This window comes from Lepidothrix coronata, unplaced genomic scaffold, assembly GCF_001604755.1.
Source record: "Lepidothrix coronata isolate B3197 unplaced genomic scaffold, Lepidothrix_coronata-1.0 Scaffold118, whole genome shotgun sequence".
In the NCBI taxonomy this organism is placed as follows: Eukaryota; Metazoa; Chordata; class Aves; order Passeriformes; family Pipridae; genus Lepidothrix; species Lepidothrix coronata.
The window spans coordinates 2,308,234-2,328,574 of NW_016690298.1; the positions used below are offsets into that span (position 1 = coordinate 2,308,234).

The window sequence follows — 20,341 nt, forward strand, 5'->3', positions numbered from 1 at the left end:
CATCTGATAAATGTATAAGCTGGAGAGAAATATTTATCTTCCAAGTAACATGAACATGCAAACAAACAGAAATCTAACAATGAGTAAACCACTTGAAACACCGAGTGCCAGTGGGGTTATACAACACAGTCCCTAAACTTGGGACTACTGCCACCTCCAGAAATTCCTCAGGGGGAAAGCAGGTACTGTTCTGGTGAAGTACTTAAAGGACAAAACCTCTGCAACTTTTTCAGGTATCTTGGATAGAAATACTCTGTCCTACAATAATTTTGATGGAAAAGAGATAATGGTGGGAAAATAGTGAATAGTGAAGAATTCTAAATAGGGAATTTACTGGAAAAAGGTACACCCAGAGAAAACTACAATAGTTGCAAAACTGTAGCCTTTACAACATGCTGTATCTAAGTTTATCTCCCTAGCATATTAATACAAGCAGATGCTTTACACTATCCTAATGGTGTATGACAAAATAATAATAAAAAAATCTACCATAGTGATAGCTGCAAGCAGGAGTTTTTAGGAAGAGTTCGTATATTCCCTCCAGCAATCTAGAAATTACAATATGAATATAATTTTAAAGTCTGTGTAACTGTGTCTCTCAAAGCATCCTTAGACCAATATTAAGAAACAATGTAGCTACACCACATAGAAACCTAAGAAGGAAAACTTCAGCGGTAACCTAGACTGTGATACACCCAGATGTGCCTGACAGAGGTTCTTATGAAGTTCTTAGGAAGTTCCATGATAGCAATTACATCCTGCAGTACCTTGGCTATCTACCTGAGACATCCCAAAAATATCTGAGGTACCAAGGCTACCTGAAAAAGTAACCAGAAATCTGTAGCAGTGAACTAAGCCCATCATTTTATGTTTCTCTCTCTGACATCTTTAACAAAAGATGTACAAAAGATCTGTAGGCTGTTGTCATGGTCCTGGTAGTCCTCTTTTCCAGATGAAATAAGTTTCTTAACCTCATGCTTGTATAATTTTTTTAAACCTTCTCAATTTTTTTTTCTGTTGCTGTTCTCTGGACCCTTTCAAGTATGATGAAGCCCATTTCAAAGACATTATGTTAGCTTATGCCAGCATATACTTCAGCAGATTTTAAGACTTTGCCATCTACTTTTTATTCTTGTAATATTTACAGTTGCATTTATAAAGACTGATGTGCCTGTCTAACTTCTCAGTATTTATTTCAATGGAGTTATCAGTGGCAAGAGTAAACATGTGCACAGATCTTAACTGGATTGCAGCCTCAAAAATATAAATGAAGATAAATAAGGAAAACAAAATCTATTAACTTCAAAGTTTACTAGACTTACTTTTCCAGCAGTTTATTCATAACTAAGTTCTAAAAACGTGGATTTTACTTGAGACTCTTTTTTCCTCAAGTTTTACCTGAACTTCTGATTCATTTAAAAAACAAGGTGGGCTCTTCCACATAATTTCTGAAACTAATCAACATTTAACAGATTTGGAATTTAACATTTGGAATTACACAGAAATACACATGAAAACAACACAAACACTTTTGAAACCGTACAGACTCCTACAAAGTTGACACAAGCTGCTTATGGAGTATATCACATCCAAAAGATAAATCATTATGCAATACAAACAGCATCCCTGCATACTGTAGTTGACAGGAGCTGTTTGTAAGGTTATTGTGTAAAACCATTGCTACTCACATGTGGATGCACAAATGTTTTTCATGTATGTGATGGGATGATGAATAGTTCTAAGAGAACTTCTTGCAGAAAATACCCTATTTTCTAACATACAGGAATGAATTAATGCCCCAGAAAAAAATAGCCCTAATGCCACCTTTTTAGTGTAGGAGAAAGATGGGATGAGCTTTTTGCCAAACTAATCAGGAAAAGAGGGAAAAACTGAACTTTGGCTGCATATATAATGGGTAAATTTATCTGTTTTGAATTATACAAAATAATAGGTTCGTTCCATTCAAGTCTCATCCCAGACCCACCCCCCTTTTCCAGCCCTAGGGGAGGGAGCGTTAACTAATGGTCTGTGTAAACTGATGCTCATGCAGTAAGAGTTTGGAGAAGTGCTGCTTGTACAAGTTAAAGCAGGCACTGAAGAAAGACCAACCAAATAAAAAGCAGCTGCAGGAGCAAAGTTGACCCCTCTGAAATTAAAAAACCATGTCTTTCTCCGCAAGAGTTTTGACGATGAAATGCAAGCAGACGATTGAATCCGAGAGGACTTACTTTTACCAGGCGCTTTTTGCCAGCAGTAGGTTTCCTGGACTGGCCAGACTGTGCAGCAGCCAGTCCCTGGCGGTGCGGAGCAGCCCGCGGGAAGAGGCGGCGAACAAAGGCGAAGGGCGCGGAGCGGAGCTGCTGGAGGCCCCCCGGCGCCGCCTGGGCAGGGTGAAAAGCCTGCACGAAATGCCCGGACCCAACACCCTCTACAACCTCTACGAGTTCTTCTGGAAGGACGGCTTCGGCCGCATTCATGAAATCCAGGTACAGCTCACTCGCCTACTTAACGCTTTAATCACTCCAGGGTTACTTAAAACCTTTACTTTTCTCACCGGGTCAATCACCGCGTTCGCAGCACCGCTGATGGGCATCGCCGCGCCGCCTTCGCGCTGGTGAGAGCCGGGATTCAGGGGATCCCCCCATCCCGTTTCCCGCAGCGCTGGAGGCTTTGGCAGTTTTGTTTCGCCGGGGATCACACGCTGCCCCCGCGCCCCGGTGCCTCCCGCTCCGGAACCCCCGGGCTGCAAGCGCTGCCCGCGCATCTTTGTGCGCGTTGTGAACCGCTGAGGCGGCGCCTCGGGCTGAAAGGAAAAAATAATAATAATAAAAAAAAGGCTTTTTTTTTTTTTTTTTTTAACAGGGCTGTTTCACAAACTTGCAGAGGGCTTATTTTTGGTGAGCAGGGCTGGGAAGCGTGGGCTCCCGTGGAATTTCGTACCGCAGCGCCCACCCGTGCCGTGAGGCTGTGCCGGTACCCGGGGTCCTGCCGCGGCCGGGGCGCTGCTCCGCTGCATTCAGAGACCATTTTGTTTCTCCTACTCCAGCCTCCCCTTACATAAATACACTTTGCCCATGCAGATCCCCCGAGGGGGCGGTAGTTGCGCCTGGCCCCGCTGCCGTCCCTTCGGCAGGAGGCGGGCGGTTTGAAACCTCCCGGGGATGTGGGACAAGGGGCTGGGAATGGCGGCGGCTGGCGCTGCCCGCCCTGCCACCCCCTCCCCTGGCCACCACGCTGGCGCCGGGGAGGGGAGTGGGCGGTGGGGAAGCGGGGCCGGATTGACGGCGGGAGGGGAGGAGGGAGGGCGGAGAGCGGCTCCTGTCACCTGGCGGGTGGGAGACGGTCAAACGAACCAGAGCCAGGCGGGGGTGAGAAGTGTCCCCTGGTTTGGGCATCTCCGCTGCTGTGGTGCCACACAGATCAAAGAGTGTCCTCTTCCCCGGTGGCACCTGGCGAGGGTGGGTGAGGCGCCGTCATCCCTGCGAGGGACTGAGGGAGTTGGGTGGACAAGGATCCCCCTCGGGGATGCTGGCATGGGCAACAGTCTTACTGTAAGCCTGTAGCTATCCAGAGATGAATTCTCTTGGTTGCTTGGTCGAACGTGGGTTTCATTCCTAAAAAGTCACAGTGCATCTCCTGGGGCCCTTTCCCCACGTAGTCTAAGCGATTCTAAAGGAAACACTTGCGTGTAAAGTAAAGCTATGGTTTTCACTCTTTTGCAGCTGTGGATCTGTAATGCTTTCCACTGGCAGTACAGATTTCTCTGGGAATACCTCAGATGTGGCACTTATTATTTTGCTTTTCTTAGTGACCTTTCCCAAATTGCTAGAAAGAGATTCAGAGTCAGCTGCAAGAGGTTCACTGCCTGACAACTGCTGAAATTTAAGAAAAAAACAAAACAAACAAACAAACAAAAAAGAGAAAGGGAAATAAAAACAGAAAAGGAAAACAAAAGAAAAAAGAACTTTGGTTTGAGAATCAAAACTGGAAAGTTAAGATTTACAAAAGGCCCGAAAATGCTAGAAAGAGGGAGGAAACAGAAAAAAAACACAAAAGTTGCTTGATTTTGCCCAGCTTTGTTGTATTTACCATTTTGATTTTTAAGAAGAAATGTAGGACTCCTGGGTGTATGCTGTGTTTGATGGCAGCCAAACTAAATTGCTAATGATTAATTGTTCAGCTTGATTGCTTGCTAACTAAGATGCATGCAGATGAAACTTCAGGTCATCTAAAGCTTTTGTTTCATTCTATTTCTTTTTCTTCTCTACCTCTGTGGTGGTGTACAGAATTTGAGGGGCACTCACCATGGTCTCATAACACTAAAAAAGATGGATGCTACCATTGGTTTCAAGTTCTTTCACTGTCAAAACAGTGAAAATTATTCAAAATATTAAAGGGAATGTAAGGCAACCTAAATAGTATATGCTTTTCACTATCACTGGCTGATATGTCTGTTTTCTTCTTCAATGAATATTATTCACAGAAAGGAAAGTGTGAGGAATTATAAGTTGCAATATAATACTAGTTTTTATTCTGTTTAAAGTCTCAAAAAATCACAGGATACCCTGTCTGCATACATGCAGAATGCAAATAGGCATTAACTGGATTAATAAGAGTCTGTTAAATTTAACAATACAGTGAACATCAGGAATGAATTAATCCAAAACCCTTTGGTAACCAGCACAGCTACTTAGACGACGTCCTTCAGCGCACACAAATATTTTTGCCCTATATCCAGGAGGGGTGGGGGAGCCGGGTGCTTTTTCACAAAGGAGGTTCTGTTCTCAGTAACGTGATTCCAGTTAGTCTCGCCTACAGCAATTATGACAAAGGGAAAGTATTCTTAATTTGATGGAGTTAGATCTCTTTTGTCTTATCAGTTCTATGCAAGTGTAAAGAAAAGAAAGGTGAGGAGGGAGGGATTTGGGTGCTGGCAGTTTTAATTTATGATGTGTGAGAGGATAACTGGTGTGAGATTGCTATGTGAGGCACTAGAGTGTAATATTTTTAAGGTTTAGAACAAGGGAAAGAAAAACTCATGTTGTGAAAGAAAATACAAAAGAGAAATCCTGGGCATTTCATTAGACATGAAGTTGATAGAACGGAGTTCAGTCTATTGAAAGCAAGAGATGTCCAAATAGTTTGTCCCTATCTGTTTCTGGTTTAAAACTAGTATTTAATTTATTTGATTGAATAGCTTGACACTTGATTTATTTACTGTCAAAATTTATTGTCCCATGTAAACCTCACCAACAGGGGGAAAAAACAAACTGCTCCATAAATAGGAAAATTTGTTGAAACTGTTTTTCTATGACTGGTGACCTGTATTTCCCTCACTCCACTGATTTTTCCTTGCGTCTCTCACCTCCCGATTTATGCTTTCCTTTAAAGATGCATGCTCTCAATTATCTCCAAGTTCAGTATCCCTAAAATATCTTTAAGGCAAGAAATACTTTGGGTTTTGGGTATGCTTGTTCACACATTCCTCTACCTGTGGTGTTTGGTTAGGAGCAGATCAAGCAGAAATGACAACAACTGAATTTCTGCTGTAGCATTTCCCTCATCAGGATGACTAATATGTGGGTTTCATTCGAATCCAGATGCTGATTTTTGAAAAGGGTAAGAATATCGATGTAGGAGACCTTTAACTCTGTTTAAACCAGACTGAAGTTGGCCACTGTGTTCCAAAAGAAGTGACTGGCAGAGACCACAATTGCACAAATCTTGTTTTATTTGGAAACCAGGCAGAAAAAGTTATATTTTTTTTAAGCACTTGGTACCATATTCTGAAGAATGATTCATGAGTCTTAAGCTTATTATAGGCAATTAAGCAATTCATCTCTGTAATCAAGACTGAATAAAAATGTACTTTACATAAACTAATCTTGGGTCAACACTAGACTTTCACTAGTGTAGTTGGTGTCAAACATCTCTGGTTTAAGACATCTCTGTAAGCAGATGTCTTTGGCATAAACTTTGTTCAGTTTAGCTTGTCTTAATACTATAACCAGAAATAAAGACTGTAAAATTTAATTCTGAAGTCTTAATATCTTTTGAATAACTTTTTTTCCCCTCTGACATGATGACGTATCTAAACTCCAAGTGAATTTGTGGGAATTTTGTTTCACTTTATGACCATGTCAGAACGAAATTTATTTGAAATAATCAGTAAGATTTCATGGGACGGTGATAGTGCAATCTTACTGGAAAACTTTTTGGGTTTCTTTTTTTTTTATACATAATTTAATGTTTTCCTATCCTCTTTATTAATTGCCTGTTGCTTGAATCATATGATTTGTGGATCAAGCACAATATATCTCACTGCAGGAATAAGAGCTTACCTTTTCCTTTCTTTTGCAGAATTAACATAAGTCTTTCTCTAGTTTACTCTGACAAAGCTGTCCCAAAATGCAGTTTTTCACTAGGCTGTTGCGCTGTCATTGTCCTCAGTTAGGTGTGAGAAACTCACACGTAGGGGTTTTCTATAAGCAATACAATGATAGAGTAAGTATTTATTTACAATAGGCATTAATTTAACCCTATGTACCCACATGTTTTTCATTTTTGGAGACATTCTTTCTAACCTGTTTGATCTGAAGGGATGTGTTTTCAAGTGCCGCAAGTCCTTTCATCTTCTCAGTGTTTGGTTTCACTCACGCTTTGTGCCTTAGAGCTTTGGGTCTTTTCAGTCAGAGGTCCTGAACAGTGTGACCTCTCTGTTTTCCTTCTGAATATTTCACAGTAATTCTTAGATGCTTTCTTCTGACACTTCAAACTGTTCCTTGACTGAAAGGCTGAGGATCAAATTCTAAATGTGAGAGATCGATTCACTGTATGACAAATTGTCGGTTTCCTTTTGTGATAGTTTTCCTTAGTAACACTTGACTTCTGTTTCTCTTTGTTGGTGACATTGTAGCAAAAACACACTCAGGAATATGGAAAGATCTTCAAGTCTCACTTTGGTCCCCAGTTTGTTGTATCCATTGCAGATCGAGACATGGTTGCTCAAGTCCTGCGAGCAGAAGGTAGAGCACCACAAAGAGCTAACATGGAATCCTGGCAGGAGTACAGGGATTTACGAGGGAGAGCCACAGGGCTTATTTCTGCGTAAGTATTGTTACCCCTTAATTTTCTTTATTTTCTTGTAAAAGTTTGCTCATTTTCTGAAGGACTGTACAGGTCATCTGGGAAATCAGGCTTTTCTGTGTGTGGAAAATCGTGTGGTTAGTGGGGGAAAGACGGCAGGAATTTGTGGTGAATGCTGTGAATTTCCCTGTATTGTGAAGTTTCCAAGAGATGGTAATGATGGGTAGTTTGAATGTGCAGGGAGCTACCTTGCATAAGACTTTCTTTGGGAATGTGTTTCAAATAGAGTTATCTGAACTGACTCACCTGCAAGCTGTTTTGCAGAACAGGGCTTACTAACTTTGGCTCTGCACTGCACAAATGTGGGTTTATTGCTTCAGATCTAGACTGTTGCATCTGGTTGTAGGTGTACTGTGTGGACTTGTTTGCTCAGATTAGTTTTAGTTTTATTGTTCACCAAAGTGCGCCCTCAGTGCATTAATGCAGAGAAGTCACAGTATGATCAATTCACACTGTGGTGCATCCTCGTGCAGATATTTTTGTACATGGCTGATTCTAGAGGAGTTATCTGTCTTTAAAGCTTGCATAACCTGGCAGTACATGTGGGTGTAGTTAATTGCCACTGGCAACTACTCACAGTCCCCACAGACATAGGATGTTTATCTAGCGGGAAACTAATTTTCTGAGTCATGGACAATCTGTTTCTTTCATGGTAGCAAGAGGCTTAATGTATTGCACTGCAGGCTCAAATCTAAAGCTGCAGTTCCCACTCAAGATAACAGTTCTTTGATACTTTGTGAAGTCATACCTTAAATCAGGAGATAATCAGAAAATATCTGAGATTATTAAAGAGATAAATTATTTTGCTGATCAATAAATTTCTGTGCTTTGCAGCAGTATTGCTCCAGGTGAAAAAAAATAAGGGGAAATACATAACAATTTAAAATAGACACATAAAAGACAATTACCTATTTTCATGAGGAATTGAAAGGTATCCCTGTTCCCAAATACTCTGCTCATACAGAGCATCGTGCAGATGGTACAATTCAGATTTTTAGCCTTGAGCATGAAGGTTTCCATGCATAGCTCAGCTAAAGGAGAATTTAGCTATAACTTGTTTTTCTATAGATAGGTCTGCTATCCTGTTACTTTGTAGGTTTAGAATGAGGGTAGCCCAAAGTGATGTATCAGTAATGGAATTTATGGTGCCAGCTGTCACTCAAACCAGAGATTGACTTACACCTGCACATACATGTTGCAACACTGAAATTTAATGAGGATATGCAATAAATGCAGGATAAAAATGTAGGAGCATAATTACAAATATACATTATTTTCATTTTCATTTTACCACTTGCTTTTATTTGCAATGAAAAATCACAAAGCTTCATTGCAGAGCTTTTACCCAGCTGATGATTGTTAAGGAAAGTTGTGTATAGATACCATTAATAATTTCTTTCAGGGAAGGTGAACAATGGCTAAAAATGAGAAGTGTACTGAGGCAAAAAATTCTGAAACCTGAAGATGTGGCTTTTTACTCTGAAGGAGTCAATGAAGTTATCAAAGACTTAATTAAAAGAATCCACACCCTCAGAAGTCAAGAGGAGGATGGGGAAACAGTAACCAATGTTAACAACCTTTTCTTCAAGTACTCGATGGAAGGTAAGCCCGGGCTGGATAACATCTGTAAAGAAAATGTAAAAGTGTGTTTATGGTTAGGCATTTCTGTCAAATGACTAGTGTCTCATTGTGATTGATCTGAAAAGGGAAGCTTGATATTCTGCCTTCATGTGTCTTCCTAGTTAGTGCAATAGGTATCAGTAGAATTCTTTTGTAGAGTCTAAAGAAATGATACCTTGTATTAAGGAACAATTCCCATGGAAATGCTGGTATATAGGTAAAATGTTCAATCAAGGCATTGAATGGTTTCAGTACTCTATATTTTTTTATTCATTTCTCAAGAATAAGGATGTTTACCTTCTAATAGTGTGATTCTAAGAAATGTTTATTTCACAATACACCAGTTAAATTCCAGGTGGGTAATCCCTGTGTGATGTATCTGTGTTCAGTTCATAGCTCAGTGTGGAATACTGCTGTGGGTACTGCTTTTCCCTGCCTACATGTGCCAAGTGTGGGATTGTTATGCTTGCTCTAAAATCATCTGCCACTGGCTACCACTAATGAGGGAATGCTAAATGAAACTCTGGCCTGAGCCAGTATGGCATTTCCTGTGTTCTTACAGAAATCTAGTGGTGATTCATATTTCATGCATTTCTTGAACTGACTGCATATAACCCAATCTTGTTATATGTTATATGTAATGCCTTTTAAAAAGTAGGGACTCTTTTCTGACAGGCAGTTGAATAATTTGGAATTTGAAAAACTTCCAGGTTGCTCACTTATGAAGATACTCTATCAAATTGCTGGCTGCCCGTTTGGTCTGTTTCACATTAGTAGTGTCTAAAATTGGCATTAAACTAAAAGTTACCAATTTTATGGAATTTTAAACTCTAAGCTTACTGATTCACTTTACTGATGGGTTAGTTTAAATTCTTCACATTCTTTTAGCTTTTCATTTATAACTTGTGCCTGGCACGCATTTATTTCCCATACAAATTCAGTTTTAATTAACTTAGACTGTAACTTTGGTCAGGAAACCAAAATGTAAGATCAAAGTTAAACATTATTATCTACTGTACTTGTTTTTAACAGGGAAAACAGAGAAAAAGAGACTAGAGTGTCTAGACCAGTTACTCTAATTATCTAGTTAAGTTATAATATTTCTTGGAAATATGTGAACAAACTATTTACTAATGAAATTAAACCCACAAAATTTATTTTAAAATTTTGTTTTAAAACATTTCATTTGATGCAAATGGCTTTGAGAAAGTATCTAATTTCCTTTTTAAATTACTGAGTAACCCCACTAGCTTTTAGAAAGACTGTTAAATAAGAGTATTTTGATAATAGGAATAGCTTTTATACCGTACTATATGATATTTTCATAAATAAACTGGGTAATATGATCTAGATTTCACAAGCTGGGAGGAAAAATTGCTAGAAATCTGTGTTCAGGAAATAATTAAAAATGGTTTGCTATCAAACCTAGAGAACATTTTGCCTAATTCCAGTAGGGCAGTTTCTATTTGAGTTCGGTCCAGTATTTAATAATTTGGGTGTGTTTACAAAAACTGATCTGAGAGACTGCAGGGACACTAATAGATGGGTAGGAATTAACTTAATAAATGGAAGAAATTGTACAGAGTTCAGAAGAATAATAATTTAATAAAAAAATATAAATAAAGTACTGGTCTCTGGTGGTAGGGGTTGGGGGGATGGTGGTGGTGGTGGTGTTTCTAGAGGGGCAGAAAAACATCTGAGGAAATTACAGCACATCAGAACAAGGGACAGTCTGTGGTGTCACTTGCAGCAGTGTCACACACACGCTGTTTTTCAGGGCTGGGTGGAGTATATTGTGTGCATTAAGAGCACATCTGGAGTGCAAGCTCTTTATCCATTTATACATACTCAGTATTCATTTACTTCCAGCTGATGACAGACACAGCCACTGGTAGAAACTCCTGCGTTGTCACCAGTTATCAGAACTGTCTTTGGATTTGCATGTCCTTGTGGATTCAGAGGCCAACGCGGCAGGCTCGGGATTTCTAGTGCAATGCAAAACACAGCGAGCGTGCTGGAGGGCTGCTCTACTTCTGGTGGAATTCCTGGCTGTCTTCTCATGCAGAGCATTATTGACATAGCAACTACTGTCTGCTACAATGTCTAGCAGGGATTTTTCACTGCCTTTTGAATTTCTGTTTCATCTGTTCTCCAACTGTAGTAATAATAACTAAACATTTCTTGTAAGGTGGTTCCCTCATGTTAGTATTTTAATTCCTTATATTATTAATATGTATTTATGCATGTGTATAGCCAATTCTTTGATTTTGTATGTGCAGGTGTGGCGACTATTCTGTATGAATGCCGTCTGGGCTGCCTGGAAAACAACATCCCACAGCAGACTGTTGAATATATTAAGGCTCTGGAGTTGATGTTTAGTATGTTTAAGATCACTATGTATGCAGGTGCTATGCCCAAGTGGCTTCGTCCTCTTATTCCAAAACCCTGGAGAGAGTTCTGCAGATCCTGGGATGGACTCTTCAAATTTAGTAAGATTTAGTAGTAGAAAAGTTCAGCTGTATTTCTGAAGGTTCTATGTGTATTTGAATGGGACAAGATGCATTTCTCTCCTAAAATTATAAGAAGGCATTGTGGCAGAAGTAAATTTCACATCAAATGCAGACTGGCCAGGGAACTATTTTAAAAAAAAATCTAATGAGAAAGAATTTTACCAGTACACTTCAAATACTTCCCTATTTTATACAGTTGTTTTGTTATTTGTCCTCATCTGTTTCAACCCCCAGTCGTTGCTTCAGGTCCAAATTCTTTGCCAAGGTTTTATCTTAAGTCACTCCAATTCTAATGAGGGTAGTTTTGTTGACTTCAGCAAAATTTTAGTTAGACACTCCGACAAATAATCACCACTAAAACTGACTAGAAAGCTAAAAAATTACACTCTAACAATGAATTAAACTCTTTGTGAAGTTTATTTACATACATACAAGCATATAAGTTGACATAGAAGTACACTGCTGTAGTACAATATGGGGTTTTTTTGTAAATAAAACATTCCAGGCTACTTTATGAATCAGCTTGCATGTAAGTTCATGTAAGTAAGAAGGAGTTGTCTTTGCAAATTTTTTTTTTTAATATTCCAGAGTGTTAAAAAAACCTGAACCCTGAATGTTAGAAAGCTGCATGCATTTTCATTTTTTTGTTGTCTCATTCTGTGTGGCATTAACTTTCTGAGATTTTTCTTCTTTTTAAAACCCTGATTTGACTGAAGATAATGTTTGTAGTCTCTAAGGTATAAATGGGACTCCGGGCGAAATTGCTCAACATGTCATCCCTTGAAGTTTTTCAATTTTTGTTATTATTTGACGCAACTCGTCTTTGTCTTCAGAGTAATTAAGTTCTGGTTGCTGTTAATGTCTTGTAGCAGCCTTTGTGCTGAGTTGCAGCAGGCTCTGCAGAGTTCACCACTTCTTGCAGAGTCATCAGAAAACAAGCCAGGTGGGCATAAAAACTTGACCTTGAGCCTTCTTCTCTCCCTGTTAGAAACTGTAATCTCTTGTATCCTTTCTTTGTGCTCAGCATTCTTGTGCTGTGAGCTCCTGAGGTTCCCGTTAGCTCAGTCTTTCCTTACCACGAGTACCCAAGGACCTCCACCACCTCTCAGTTATTTTTAACTTGAGAAAGAAGATTCATTTTGGTTTTTTTCTTCTGGCTGTGTAGTGTAATGTAGCATGAGGGAGAAATGTCATTACTGAATGGAACCAACAGAAAAATAAAAATGGACACTTAACAATTTTTTTGAATCCCAAAGGTCAGATCCATGTTAACAACAAATTGAAGGCTATTCAGTCTCAGCTGGACCAAGGAAAAGTAGTGAATGGTGGGCTACTTACATACCTCCTAGTGAGTAAGGAACTTACTTTGGAAGAGATCTATGCCAATATGACTGAAATGCTTCTGGCAGGAGTGGACACAGTAAGCTTGTTATAATTTTCCTTGTGCATGGTTGTTTTGTAAACCAGTATCATTTGCAGCTATCTTTAGAGATAGCTTGTTTATAAACACATAATTTAACACATTTAAGTCATGACATCTTTAAGTAATACAAAATAGCTACTGCACTGTGTAATCTCTCTACTGGAATGGAGTCAGTGTTCTCTTCTAGCTGTGGTTTACAGGAACCCATCACTTGGGAGTCAGTTCCACAGTTTATTAAACATACGAAATAGCAACTTTCTTTACATTCAGCTTGAATTTTACAGGTTTTCTTTTACTGGTTTGCATAACAGGTTGGTATTTGTCTTCTTTAGATAAACCAAAATAGAAAAGGCTGCTGAAAGTTAGTGTGAAAAAAAAAATTGATCAATAAACTTGTATGTAGAATTTGGAAAGGGATTTTCACATATTAAATCGACTGGGACACACATCATGGATCAGATATCTGCTTTCTGCTGGAGTCCATTAGGAGGGGGTTGTTAGACCAGCACTGATGTGGGTAAGGCATAAGTTCACCCTACCCTTGCTTGTGCTGGCAACATACAGTCAGGGTGAGGCAAAGAGCTGTGGTAGGGGTCTCAGGACTAATGGGGCTGGTGTATCCAATATGTTGACACCTAGGGAAATGTTTTAAGTGTCTCTCTTTCTTTATTTTTCTGATTTGTCATATAGACCATTTGAAGAAACATAAACATTAAGGTCACATACGCATCTTCCCCTCCTCTCATTCCTATCGTATGAAATCAGTGTAGCTTAGTATTGACTGCAGCGTGACAATCCGAAGACTCAGGAAAGATAGAAATGAGTTATTGTATATACAATATAGAGAATTATTTAGAATATCAGTGAACACTGTTATTGTAAATGATTGTAACTGAACAGTTTTTTAAAAGGAATTATATTAATTTGATAAAGAAAGTGCTATGTAGGATTGTGTTTAGTAGTCTTAGAGAAGAAAAGACTAAAATAAGTAAAAAAGTAAAATGGCCTCTAGGGGAAAAAAACCCAAACCTGGATAACTGAATTCAGATTTTTTTGATTTAAGAACGTTTGAAAGGTTTCTAAAGAAAACAAAACCCCTAAAAGCAATCATTTTTGAATTCCAAAATAAGGAGCATATGTAAAACTTCCTTATGTGCTGAATATTATTCCATTGGTTAAATATCCCAAGGGCTTATGAATTTGCAGATCTTTTTTATGTTTGGTTCTTAAGTAAAGTACAGTTATTCATCCCATTCATTTTCTGATCTTTCAGACCAATAATTTTCCTTTTTTTTAGTATGCAACAGAGTTTTATTTAAACTAAAAGGACAATGTTCAAGTTCATGCCAACAAGAATTTCTCTTTCCATTTGACTCAGCTTTCACATCTGGGAACTGTCTCTGTGAGAGAACAGTACTTCTGATTTCCTCATTTCCAAGCACAAAGCAAAAATTTAGGGAATCTTTCTTTCTCCTTCTTCTGTCAATTCAGATCTCATTTTATTGAAAAAACTGAAAGAGGTTTAGAGGATTATAGAAGCTTTCAACAAAATTGTAAGGCAGTTTTTGGCTACAAAGCATTTTGTCTGCCCCTGTAATAGTGCTAATTTTTAAGAGGTTATGAAGGAGCTGGGAACCTGGGAAGTAACAGTGTTTATATCAGAGAAGTTCTGTGTACAGCTGGCACAATTGCCTCTGAGCAGAATAGAACATGGTTGTATTTTAGACTACACAGCCACTCAATATTGCAAGAGAAAAGAGAAAAGCTTGAGAGAATGATACTTCTGGCATTATACCCCAGTCTGAAGACAAGACATAAAAGGTCACCATCATGATGACATCATGCATTCGAAATTGATCTTAAAACATAAGACCAAAATAAGGCATTTCCAGAAGCTGCTTTTTTTTTTTTTACCCACACATTTTTTAATAACCTTGAGCTTTGTTGTACTATTTGGATGCTGCCCAGAAGGACAGACTTCAGATGTGGGACAATGCAAACCTCAAGAAGCTCAACAAGGCCAAGTGCAAGGTCCTGCACCACGGCCAGGGGAGTCCTGAGCACAAATTCAGGCTGGGTGGAGAACGGATTGAGAGCAGCCCTGAAAAGAAGGACTTGGGGATGTTGGTGTATGAGAAGCTCAACATTAACCTGGCAATGCGTGCTTACAACCCAGAAAGCCAACCATGTCCTGGCCTGAAAAAAGATTTTAACACTAAGTAAATAAAAGTATTCTCTTATCTTAGTTCCTGTGAAGTGTTTTTGTTGGGAGGAAGGTAAAACATACTGAAAACTAACAGTTAACCTAATCCATTGCTCTTTAGAATGTTTATGTTTCAATATTGTTTACATAGTTGCATTTGCATTTGGTTTGTCTATTGCTTTTTATATTTCACTGGGAAAATATCAACATGGATTGTTTCGGTATATGGGGCACTTTTAGATGGAAAAGGGATGAAGGAGGGGATGGTGAAGTCTTACAACATCCCATTGAATCCAGATACGAATCATTGCCAGTCTGTTATAAAACTTTAAACATATAAAACATATAGTTGAAAACTGATTGTTTTTCTTGGCTTGAGGTTATTTTATATCTACTTTTGTTGTGCTCGATGATGATGATTGTGGTTTCTTCCTTAGACTTCTTTTACTTTGTCCTGGGCAACATACTTGTTGGCAAAGCACCCAGAGGTTCAGCAATGTGTTTATGAGGAAATAGTCAACAAGCTGGGCAAAGATCAAGTTCCTGTTGCTCATGATGTCCCGAAATTGCCTTTGATTAGAGCCGTGCTGAAAGAAACCTTGCGGTAAGTAGCAGACAACTGTAATAATAAACTGAAAAATTTAATTTCTTTTTTTTCTAATGGACTTTGAGTCCGTGCTATGTACATAAGTTTGTATTCAATTGTCCTTATTGCTATTTGTTGCTCTTATTTATTGTAGCAGTATTGTGTCCAAGGATGCTTAAGTGATGAATATGATAGACTATATAATGTTTAATCTATGTAAGTAAGGTAGAAGTGGTATCACAAATGTAGGACATGTCTGTTAAGGTAAGTAATTGCAAGCTTGATTTTTGCCCTTTGTAGGATGAAGTGTAACAATCCCCTCCCCAACGTTGGTAGTTTGCAGTGTCACTTCAATGATTTTAAGCTTCTTGATTTAAATTAAAGGCATGTGATATATTTTTTTTAATATGTTTATAATAAATTTTCATTGTGAGGGGAGGGGAATAAGAGAATTTTAGAGAAGGCATCAACAAGGCTTTTTCAGCTTTAGCAGTAGTGCTAAAATGTATCCATCTTGACCAAATAAGTGCATGCTTGTACGTGTGTAAAACAAATAAATATATAGACCAAATATCTCAACCTCCTGTTACTAGTAAATAACTTTTCTCAGGTAATGATCATATTCTCACAGATGATTCAAGGTCCTTGAATCTCCAAGGTGTTCTGTACTTTTGAAAAACCTTTCTGCTGTGAATGGATATGGCATTCGTATCATGTATCTGTTAATGCAAATTGGGATCTGAATGTTTTTTAATTGCATTAGTCATTACTATTGAACTTCTGATGGATATTTCTCTCTAGTTTATATCCGGTATTGCCAGGAAATGGAAGAGTGACCCAAAAAGACTTGATCGTTGGAGGATACTTTATACCTAAAGGGGTAGGTTTTTTTGCAGCCCTCAGCAAAGAGCAGAGTTTAATTTTTGTGTATGAAATGTGATCTATTACAACATATATACACTCCATTGATTTTTAAAAGATTTTACCGGTCGAAAACACTGAGAGGAAAGTATTTCAATAACACCCATTTATACTCCATGAATGGATTATATAATTGGTTTGTTGCTGTTGTTTTCGTATTTTTTATTTGGGTGCTCACCCAGTAATCAAACTTATTATCATGACTTGTTCTTAATGTTCTTGAGGGTGGAGTCTATTAAAAAATCTATGTAGTTCTACAATTCAATTAAAAAAGCATGAACTTTATTATCCTTGCAGTTTTCTAATTCTTTGCCTGTTAACTCTTCTTGTAGAAAGAGTTTAATTTCCTTTTTAAATTATTAATCTTTCCTTTATACTGTTCAAAGATTACACAGAGATCAGGCTAGAATTGTATGATTTTATTCTAAATGACAGCACTCCCGTGTTATAGCAATGCACCTGTGAAAGAATCAGGATTCTTAATTGGTAATATATTATTCTACACAAATCTTCCCCCTGCTTCCCTCCCCTTAACTGGGAACATCATGACATCAATTATTGCTGGGTTTTGTTCCCCCCTCCTCCCCCCCCACCCCGAGTGTTGTAGGGTTTTTTAATTCCTATCCTCTCTTTTTTCCTTTTCCATTGACTCAAATCTCTCCTCCCTTTCTCTCATACCAGCTTTTTGAAACAATTCTTCATTCTTGTGACTTTTGTTCACCTTCCCCACTGCATCTTCTCTAATATACCCAGCAACATTCAAAACAACTTGAAGATTATTTCATCTGATGAGTTGAGAAAGGGATTTGATTTTTCTAGATATCCTTTTATCTTCTAGAATTACTCAGAGATACTTAATTTTTATCACCTCATATTGCAGAAATTACAGTAATTGCATTTTAATTTTGTTATGTGTATTGAAGTTAGCTAAATGTGAATATAATTTGTTTCCTCAGACACAGCTGGCACTTTGTCATTATACTACTTCATACAGCGAGGAATATTTCTCAATGGCAAACGAGTTCCGACCTGAGCGCTGGCTGAGGAAAGATAACTTGGACAGAGTAGACAACTTTGGTTCCATCCCCTTTGGCTACGGAATTCGAAGCTGTATTGGGAAAAGAATTGCAGAGCTGGAAATTCATCTTGCACTGATTCAGGTCAGAACCGTGTGACAGCATCACAAGAAGAAAAATAAATTGATATGAATTTTTTTTTCTGCATATACCATTTCTGGGTGTCTTACAGTGCTCAAAAACCTTGTTTTGGAGTGTTGTCTAATGTAGTTATACTGCAAAGGCTTAAAAAATTGAAAACAGTCATGCTTGAAATGTAGCATAACTGTTAAACTACATTGCAGAAGGAAAAAAATATATAGTACACATGAAGTAAAACTAAAGGTAAGATTGTTAAGGAAACGGATTTGGTACAGAAGGTTTTTGTAAGTGCATCAGAAGTCTTTCTTAATGTCTATTAGGATGGCTATCTGCTCAGTTTCAGTATCTTAGAAGAATTCAGTACTTACAGAGATGTAAAATAGATTTTATATCCTTGTACTGATCACAGTGTGACAACAAATAGTAGAATTTTTCTATCTTCCATGTTTAATATTAGGAAAAGTTGAGGAAGTCATGGTATTTCCCTCCTGAAAGTTTAAAAATAGATAGCTGGTGTATTGTTTGTTCAGCTTCAAAATGTGTGAGATAAATCTCTTGAAGTTTGTTTTAGCCCATGATTTCTATGATTTTCATGGTTCTCACTCTCCCACCAGCGGGATCAGGAAGAGAGTTAGAAGTGTAAAAGCTGGAAAACTCATGGTTAAGGTAAAGACAGGTTAATAGGGAAAGAAAAGCTGCACACACAAGCAAAGGAAAACAAGGAATTCGTTCACTGTTTCCCATGGGCAGGCAGGTGTTCGCCATCTCCAGGAGAGCAGGGCTCCATCATATGTAATGGTTACTTGGAAAGACAAATGCCATCACTCCAAACATCCCCCCTTCCTCCTTCTTTCCCCCACTTTATATACCAAGTGTGATGTCATATGGTCTGGAATATCCCTTTGGTCAGTGGGGGTCACCTGTCCTGGCTGTGTCTCCTCCCAGCTTCCCATGCATCCCCAGCTTCCTCGCCAGCGTGGCAGCACAAAAAGCAGAAAAGGCCTTGGCTCTGTGTAAACCCTGCTCAGCAATAACAAAAACATCTCTATATTATCACCCCTGTGTTCAGCACAGATTCAAAATACAGCCCCATATCAGCCACTGTGAAGAAAATTAGCTCTATCCCAGCCAAAACAAGCACAATAATTTATGTTTGCAAGTGATTATCTCAGTTTCATTAAGAGGTTTAATGCATAGAGGAATTGTGTGATGAAATTATAGTGACTCTGTTCAGGAGAGGTTCTAATATTTGACTCCTTGATTTATGATTGTTTCACTTGGTGCACTGGACAGTTTTTTTCTCATTTTTGGTTTGTTTCTGTCTGCCCAGGAAGATAAATGTGTCTGATGGGATTGGGATTCTTATTGCTTTCTTTATAGTTGTACATATTGATTGATATTAAAGGAAGTGAAATCTGAAATAGATAGAGATGAACCTCACAAAGTTTGAAAAAGACCTTAGTTTCTTTGATAACGCAGACTGTTTAATGTAGTTATGTGGAAGTTCCTCAGAAAGAACTGGACCAGTCTTCCCTCAATCAGAGGAGGAAGATTTTGAACTATAATCTTTACCTTGTAACAACTATTTTTTCTTTCCTGCATGGGAATCATACACTTCAGCTCCACAGAAACTGCAACACAATTTTTTTTTTTGTGACAGTCTGTTAAGTCCTTTTTTTTCAAAGGTTAATCTTCATCTGTAATTTTGCAGCTTTTCTAATACTTGTCCTGTTTATCTTCACAGTTACTTCAGAATTTTGAGATCAAAATTTCTCCTAAAACCAAACCTGTTCATGCCAAAACCCACGGACTTTTGGTTCCTGGAAACTCCATCAATATGAGATTTTCTGACAGAAAGTGAGACTCAGATATTTTGGAAATACTTATGCGATTTTCATGGAAACAGACTTTCATTTTATGGATGTTTAAACATGCTTGTTGTCTGGTTTGTAGGTATTTGGCAAAATGATGAAGTATTACGTTCTGCCTTAGTTGTAGCAGTATGTAAGAGAAATTATCTCTTCTATAATAGTTATTTACACATATGGAAATATATACTGAAAAAATTCCTTCTTGCACCGGGAATCTCCTTTTACCTGGAAAGACTTCTAGTAATAACACATGCATTGAAAAAAAAGAACAAAAACCCAAAACAACTAAAAGTAAATTCACACATGTTAATGTCATTCAGTGGTTTTGTATCCATGTAAGTTGTCTTTTATATATAATAAAATATTTATACAGAATTTACAAGTTCTGAGTCTTATTTTAATGACTATTTATAATTGTATTTTTCTTTAGCATATTAAAGTTTTTAACTTGTTGGATAGAACTGGAAGGTTCACCGCTTCATGGGAAATTACTAGTGCAGCTAGAAAATATGGGGATTTTTACAAGAATTTCAAGTGTGTAATGACCTAGCAGAAAGAAAGATAATATTATGTTAAAGGTACTGTCATTCTGGAGGAAAGATACTGGCAAAGTTACTCAAGAAATACTCTAGGACTGAGTCTAATGTTAATGTTTTGATTAATTGCTTAATACATAGAAGAGTGTTAATGATACAAAGAATAAGAAGTGTAAAAAATCAAACTCCTCTATTTGGAGCTAGAAACAGAAGAGCTATGCTGCTACATGGGACTGGGAACGGGAGTGGGAGAGCCACTCAGAGTGGTGTCTGTGGGGCCATACCAAATATCACATGAGGTCAAAGTTCAGGAACTGGAGAGGTGGGCTGTGGACTGCATGGAGGATGGGGCAGGCTGAGAGAAATGG

At 38.2% G+C, this 20,341-nt stretch overlaps 1 protein-coding gene across 3 annotated transcripts; it reads left to right on the forward strand.

The window, feature by feature from the left end:
• The first annotated feature begins 1,976 nt into the window (after positions 1–1,976).
• On the forward strand, positions 1,977–19,801 carry LOC108502415 (cytochrome P450 27C1). Of its 3 annotated transcripts, none has more exons than XM_017825340.1 (9): positions 1,977–2,486; positions 6,917–7,107; positions 8,549–8,748; positions 11,046–11,255; positions 12,533–12,696; positions 15,340–15,506; positions 16,290–16,368; positions 17,366–17,569; positions 19,311–19,801. In XM_017825340.1, the coding sequence occupies exons 1-9, from the start codon at positions 2,163–2,165 to the stop codon at positions 19,425–19,427; spliced, it is 1,656 nt and encodes a 551-aa protein (XP_017680829.1). In that variant the 5' UTR covers positions 1,977–2,162; the 3' UTR covers positions 19,428–19,801. The 3 variants fall into 3 exon arrangements, with proteins under 3 accessions (XP_017680829.1, XP_017680830.1, XP_017680831.1); XM_017825341.1 differs by having other exon boundaries at positions 1,981–2,486; positions 6,971–7,107; positions 19,311–19,800; XM_017825342.1 differs by having other exon boundaries at positions 2,389–2,486; positions 6,990–7,107; positions 19,311–19,800.
• The last annotated feature ends 540 nt before the right edge of the window (positions 19,802–20,341 follow it).